The sequence below is a fragment of the Spodoptera frugiperda genome, chromosome 13 (genome assembly GCF_023101765.2).
Source record: "Spodoptera frugiperda isolate SF20-4 chromosome 13, AGI-APGP_CSIRO_Sfru_2.0, whole genome shotgun sequence".
Taxonomy (NCBI): Eukaryota; Metazoa; Arthropoda; class Insecta; order Lepidoptera; family Noctuidae; genus Spodoptera; species Spodoptera frugiperda.
The window spans coordinates 5,842,729-5,850,114 of NC_064224.1; the positions used below are offsets into that span (position 1 = coordinate 5,842,729).

At 38.5% G+C, this 7,386-nt stretch overlaps 1 protein-coding gene across 1 annotated transcript; it reads right to left on the minus strand.

Annotated features, from left to right (window-relative positions):
• Positions 1-197: 197 nt before the first annotated feature.
• Positions 198-7,244, minus strand: LOC118270800 (sideroflexin-1-3). Its single transcript, XM_035586580.2, has 9 exons — positions 6,268-7,244; positions 5,658-5,820; positions 4,999-5,153; positions 4,521-4,638; positions 3,690-3,765; positions 3,186-3,271; positions 2,354-2,481; positions 1,788-1,972; positions 198-1,443 (listed from the first exon to the last, which is right to left on the minus strand). Exons 2-9 carry the CDS (start codon positions 5,807-5,809, stop codon positions 1,384-1,386), a joined length of 960 nt encoding a protein of 319 aa, XP_035442473.1. The 5' UTR covers positions 5,810-5,820; positions 6,268-7,244; the 3' UTR covers positions 198-1,383.
• Positions 7,245-7,386: the final 142 nt, after the last annotated feature.

The window sequence follows — 7,386 nt, forward strand, 5'->3', positions numbered from 1 at the left end:
ACATCGTTTTCAACGGTATTTGAAATCACAGCTCTTTGCTACAAGTCTTCGCGCACACGCTTCCGTTATTAGTCATGACGATACGCCAGTTGATTAGCCAACGATATAAGTACGTACTCATTGCGAGTATTTATCACTCGAGGAGACAGCGCCTATGGAGCGCCATGAAATTTTAGTAAACAAATTAAAACAACGGCTTTAAACTCAATAAAAATATTTAATTTGTCTCAAAACACTGAAGCACCACTAAGGTAACTAATGTAAATAAGTCGACTACATAATTACACATGTCTTACAAAATCAGAAAATCAGTATACCTACACTTTGAAGGGATATACACATTGGTAGTTTTAATAGTTAAAATATAATCATTTATTTGACGAAATATGCAAAGAAATACTCTTAATAGGTGCATTATACAACCCTGCAATGAACGCCTTAACATTTTATAAGTTTAAAATTTGTCTGCAGACGGCCTAACTCGTCCGTCTCGCTCGTCCCAAATAACTAACAAAATGTTTGACGGGGTCTGCCCCAGGCTGCTTTTAATGCTGCCTGCTAATTTATTAATAGAACCCATGTTAAAATGAGACCAAAATGTAACCAATCCTTGCATAAATAAGAATTTACAAATCAAGAAATGTTCAAAACCCTATTATTACATAGAAAAAGTGTAAATTATAATAAAAAGTAGGGATGAAACGGATAGTGATTCGGTCCGATACCGGATATTCGGTTAGCATCGAGACCGGAGCGCCAGAAATCCGGCGACCAAATATTCGGCCGCTTAACTCGTTACAAGCACGCCTAAACTACAGAACAGATTTTGCTGTAATTTGGTATAGAGATAGATTAGACAATGAGAAAGGAGAAAATTTTGTATTCCCAAGGAAAAGCGCGATATAGACGTAAAGAAAATAATTCAAGGCGTAAAGAATTCAACGCGAACGGTGTCGCGGGAAACGCGCGGTGCGCTACTATCCGGTATCTGACCGGATAGTAGCCAGGACAGATACCCCGGATACCAGATAGTTACCAGATATCCGTTTCATCTCTATCAAAAAGTTCTACAACAATAATTAATTAAAATTTTTTAATTATTAAGGGTTCTTGTATCAACCGATTCTAATACAAAGGTCGTTCAAGGTAGCCATTAATTCCAGAATTAAGTTTCTGCTCGTTACTTCGAAATCCTTGTCCCATAAACAAGGCACGAGTGACAACTTGCTTTTTATGATATAGACATGAACAAACGTTGCTGGTCTTCGTTAAAAGAGTACCAGTGCGACCCACATAGTCTATGGGTAGGTACCAGTAAATACAGTTGGCAGCAACACCGTCGTTATCAACTTGGTAAAATTATGCGATATACTGGTTTACTCCTCATAAACCTTTGTTGTAATAAACTGTTTTTATCTTTGGTGATAACTTAATTGCATTGTCCTGAAAAATAATTAATTGATTTGAAATACTTACATATAAATCGTCACATTTTCTATCCCGGTAGGGGTAGGCAGAGGTGCATATTATGGCACTGTACGATGTACACATATTATTATTGGAAATAGTTTAGTACTTAAATTAGATTTTAGAAAATTCTTGCCGCGTCATATCCTCACGAAAAGTGCTGCTCATGAATATGAGACCTAGCACGGCACGAAACTAGTCAAATTATTGCAACATGAATTATGATAATTATTATTATACAAAATATGTTTCACGAGAGTTAACCCAAAAACAGCAGTGATCTGAGAAAAGAGAGCATTAACAAAATAAAATGTAGGTACCTTTATAGGTTTTTCTACACTATCAATACTCAAAGTAGCTTTCTGCTCGAAAAAAGCGCAGCCGAGTGGTGTAGCCAAGGTGACACAAATGGACACAAGAGCTATTTGGAATGGTATGACGGCCATTGGGTAGTGGCAGAATAAGCCTTTCTGTACTGCCGTATTTGTTATAATCGGGACCAGAGCTGGAAAAAGAAGAGAACCTAATTATTATGTTATCGGCTTACTCACGTAACTGTTCGACGAGGTATCACGCGCACTTTCACACAGGCAGAGATACAGATGTCCAAAATTAAACTATTACAGAATCCTCTTATGTAGAGGAAGCTCATAGTTCAGCAGTGGAGTGTCAATAGCTGTTGAGGATGTTTGATGGTCTACCAAAATTGTAATCAGCACATTCTAATTTTGGTACACCATCAAAGATCCTCATTAGAATGATCCAACCGTGGTGATTATTTAACCTGCCGCTTCTAAAGATTTGTAAGAGCTTTGTTCAGTATCAAACTGGATATTATTATATTGATATTAATGTTCAAGATTATAATGAAGTTGCATTTACTTACTTAAGCCCGGAAGGGCCATCGCCACTCGAGATATGCACACGAGAAGAATCCCTGTACGAGCAGCGACTTTAGAGTCACCAACTCTCTGGCCCTCTGGTGCAAATACAGGCGTTCCGTTTATTAGCTCACTGCAAATAAATATGCAAACTACTATATCTTCTTTGCTTGGCTCACTATATCATTAATTGGATGCTGAATTTAATAACCCCCCGAAGTGTGAAATGTACTACGGAAGACCAACCGCTGTCAACAATATCAGCTGTCAATAGGTTACAAAGACTCATATAGATAACTGGTGGAAAGTGGATGTTACTTTTACACATTTATTTATCCTGAAATAGGTGTAATTACAAGACCTATATGGATACACGTAAATTCGAATTTTGTTGTCGACTTCGAAATTATTTACCGTCTATAGGACTTGGTTTTTTTATGACAGGGAGAAATCTTCAGAAGGCGTCTAGCTTTTTGTGAATAAAAGACTAGGGAGTGTGGGATTTTTACCTCACTAAAACTACCCCGGTGACCAGCCTCAACACCCGTTGGGGGCACCAACATAATACCCACGGTATACCGTGGGGGCTCCGGAGCAGAGGTACGTTATAACGTACAACGCATGTTACGGCACATGCCTATGCCTAGCTATAAGACTTGCCTACAGCCAGGTGACCACGATATTAAATATTAAACCAAGTGAAGTATGTTGAAAACTGAGATCATACAATTCGAGGTGAACAACAGCGTCCCCTAACCAATTGCAGTACCCGTATCCACACTGCCTACCAAGGGTGGGATTATGGCAAACCTTCTACTTAGTAAACATGGTACGAACTTGCTCCTCATCATGGGGATATTGATGAAGTTAGCGCCGCATACTGCTGCGAAGGGCACCAACCGCGCGAACACTGGATTCATGCCCTACAAATTATACTATCTTAGTGAAACCTCATTTAATGTTTTATGCCCGATTCTTAGTATAAATTATAGTATACTGATATATTTATTATACTGACTGCTTCGTTGGCAGAGTGGTCGCAAGTGCGACTGCTGGACAAGAGGTCTCCGGTTTGATTCCCGGGCCGGGCAAAGTATTACCAGGCTTTTTCCGGTTATTCGAAAATATCTCAGTAGTACCTAGCACGTAATCTGGAATTGTGCTCAGTATATGGCAATGGGACTTATAACACAAATGGTGCAATGTGGGTGTACATTGTATAGCAGCATTACGTGCCGTAATGTGCATCCCTGCCAAAAAAAGGCGTGATGTTGCAACTAATACTATCTTAGTGAAACCTTATTCAGTGTTCTATGTCCAAGTCTTATAATTAAGTCCTACCTTAACTTTATTGTTGAGGTACAAAGCCGTAGACAGAGCACCACCACAAGCTGCACAATACGATGCAAACAACTGCCTGCCATGGTGAAAGAAAAAAATTAGGCTTAAATGAATTAACTTAGTTCCACCTCATACTTTTTATGGTGACAGACAATGTCTGGTTAATCATAAGAAGTAGCAGTGTGGAGTTTAATGGGCTTCAAAGTGCCTGCTACTCCAGCATGAGGGACATGGGGGGGTTTGAAGCCTGCCAAGAGACAATGTGTAGTCTTGAGTAAGCACGATGGTCAATGATCAATGCTTCTGCGTAAGAAAAGCGATCTTTGCCTACCAGTAGAATAGTGTACAGGCTGATATTTAACTAAAAATCACGATTTACTCACGTAAATTAATGGAGAATAAGCACTTTCGAGTCACAGTACTACTCTTCATCATAAGTAGCGTGCGCAGACTTTCAAGTTATAGAAAGCTTTTCTCCATTAATTTACGTGAGAACGTGATTTTAGTAATTTAGTACGTCTCACGATAGTCTGATATTTACCTAAACAAAAACCAAATACGCAAACGTTAAAAGAAAGAGGAATTCTACAATATTAATTTCATAATATTGTCGTTTAGATCTTAAGGAAATTATGGATTTGTATCCAAGTATGGCGATTGTACTGAAAGAAACTGAATACTAAGAATCTGTTATAATTTTTCAACACAAGCTTGTTATTACACCTACTGTTGTCTGTCTGCATCACCCCAAGGTTGACTGGTAGAGAATGCCAAATTGGCATTAAGTCCACCTTTGTAATGTACATAAAGTATAAAATATAAAAATCTTACTTCGTAGTGATAACGGCGTCTCCTGACCGATTGGTGTAATTAACTATGGCGTTAAACGTCTGATTCAACCACTGCCAAAACATAATGGCTGGCTTTGTTTTATAGAAAGTTACCATACCTGAGAAAAAGTAAAACATTTCAAACTATTGTAAAAAACTATAACAATTTAGAATTTTATTGAGAGGTCTTAACTGCAGTCAGTAGACGTAGAGTTTAAAACAAGTCTATCAAAAGCTTCATTACAGTTAAACAAAGTTCTTGTTAACTTTCTTCGAAAAACAATCCTTCCAAAAGACATTAAAACCGCTTCAATGTATAGGGTGAAATATATTGATGAAGAGGGATTTAACACTCATATTATATTAATGGGAATGTAACTGTAACCAATGCACCTAGCGTGATCAAAAAGAACCACAAGCCGGTTCATTATAATTATTACAACCTTAAATTTGCTTGATTATTGCAGTAACGTACTTACACCCTGTGATCACTGTGTTCATAGGCGCCTGCGCCGACATACGACCGACTCTAAGCATCTTCTCGCCTGTGTCTGGGTGAAATGCACTGTCGTACAGGTATTTAGCTGCCCATAACTTTTCCTCATTGTAACCTTTTGGCATTACTTTTGTTTTCCTAAAATAAAATACAATATAATATATTTTTGTATGGTACAAGCCGGTAATCGAGCAGAAGGATCACTTGCTGGTAAGCAATCGCCCCCGCCCATGGATACCAGAAACACCAGAGGCGTTAGAAGTGCGTTGCCAGCCTTTTGGGGGTTAGGAATTTAAGGGTTGTTGAGGAATCAGGGATCGGGAAGGTGAGTAAGCGTAACACAACGCAAGCGTTATTTCACATCGGTCTGTGAGGCTGTGTATCACTCCGGTCGAGCCGGTCCATTCATGGTTCTCTCACACTAGGATATTGAAGCTTGCGGCCGCTCATAAGTGGGAGGGCCATGCTTCGACAAAAATGCTCGAGCGGAGTGATACTCTGTGATACCACGGACCCACAGAAAACATTTTCCCCAATACGCTTCGAACCAATGAAGACGATGAATAATTACAGAAAGGTGGCTCAACTTGAAGGAGGTCATGGGTAAAATAAAATTCAGTTAAGTAAATATGATAAACGAACCTGTATTCGTCAATAATCCTTTTAGCCATATCCAAGTCATCATCACTAGCTAAACAGTTTATTGGGTTCGTAAGAAGAAGGAAATGTTTGGCACGGCCCGCGTATGTACTCTGGTCCCATTTTGGTTTATCTATATCTATAGGTTTGGACATTGCTTTGTGCGCTGCGAAGGAAAATAGTCTTTATTTTAAGGCAGTTACAGTTAATACTATAGAACACTATATGATGATACTACTGTAGCCTTAGTACGAGTTTGCTTTACGTTTAAACAACAACGACCAATCAGAGTACCCAACGAGAGCGCGTTGGGTACTCTGATTGGTTAGTTTATTCGGGCTGGCCAATCAGTCGTGTCGAACGTATTCTCGTTTAGATTACTTTAAACATAGAGCAAGCTTATAGTAAGGGTACTGTACACACAAGTCTGAAACCTGAGTAGTTAGCTTACGGTGGTACGTATATCTTTGTGATATCCAATGTCAAATTTTAGGATTAACATGGAATCTGTTCTAAGTTTGGCAATAATTTAGACTCATAATTTCAGAAACGAATGACAGGTACGTTAAAAGACCACCAAGATCCTAGATTAAGAAGAATAACAAGTACTTACCTGGCAAGGAGGTGTTTATAAAGTAAAATTCTGTTGAAAATAAATGACTTTATTCATTTAGATGTTATTTACAAAATAAATAAATATGTTATTTCCATGGTTTAATTATGTAAATATACTCTCAAAATTTCTCTAAACGTAATTCTAATTACAAAAGTGACGTCTGTTTTTTTAATCGTAGAATTAAGAAGGAGGTAAATTATTGTTTTTCTCTAGACTATACCTACATCTGTGCATTATGAATATTGTATAGTCTATTCACAATCGCATTAGACCAAAGAGTATAATAAGTATTGTATAGGTACATTTTGCTATAAAAGTCACTATTAAGGTGCTCCCACACAGCGGTTATATAACGTTATACAACAATGTGTAACAATAACATTTGTGTTTAAACAAATTATAACAGTGGTTGTAGAGTATGTTACATGCTATTATAAATGTTACACAATGTTGTATAACGTTATATAACTGCTGTGTGGGAGCACGTTTATACGTACCTACGTAAACGAGGATGCCAGTTTCTATGAAATCTCGTCCCACTTCCAATAGCTATGTATGTTACATCATTGGATAGGTAATTTTAAGCTGAATAAAAGTTACTGTGTGGCGCCACAGTAACTTCCAGTTCCAGTTCCAAATCTTAGTCCGTTCAGAGTGTTTATTTACTAAACATGGTACAATATATGTATTGGTCACCGTGGTATGTGGGTGGCGTATATGTATTGGTCACCTTACGCCAGATTATGTAGATGTAAATTGATCCTACAGCAACATATATACTTAGATAATAATAGTTTTCTTATCAAGAGAAAAGGACCGGAGCTGCAGACTACTTAACGGGTTTATCGGGGTTCCGGCTCTAAGGCCTCTGCCTCGAATTTTGGTGTCATACTCTTCAGCAGAGCCACCAATTTAGAAGTTGATCATTTTATATGGCGCTCCCGCGCCGCCGCCGCCGCCGCCCCGCTGCCCGCAAAATTCGAGGCTGAGGCCTAAGGGCAGGAGTAGGAACGGGGTGGTTTTTAGTCAGTAAGAGTCTGACACTCCCTCTCAGCTCGACCAAGGCGGGAGAAGTTAATGGATGATATTGCTACTTAAAAAAGTCTAGAAAAAAGA

Bases quoted from the DNA above. Each gene is read 5' to 3' on its own strand.
- LOC118270800 (XM_035586580.2), bottom strand. From the start codon at position 5,809: ATGTCCAAACCTATAGATATAGATAAACCAAAATGGGACCAGAGTACA. The intron at 4,639-4,998 runs GTAAGTACGTTA...ACTTTTTCTCAG, and splicing joins GAACACAGTGATCACAGGGT to GTATGGTAACTTTCTATAAA. The intron at 1,973-2,353 runs GTAAGTAAATGC...TTCTTTTTCCAG, and splicing joins GATGGCCCTTCCGGGCTTAA to CTCTGGTCCCGATTATAACA.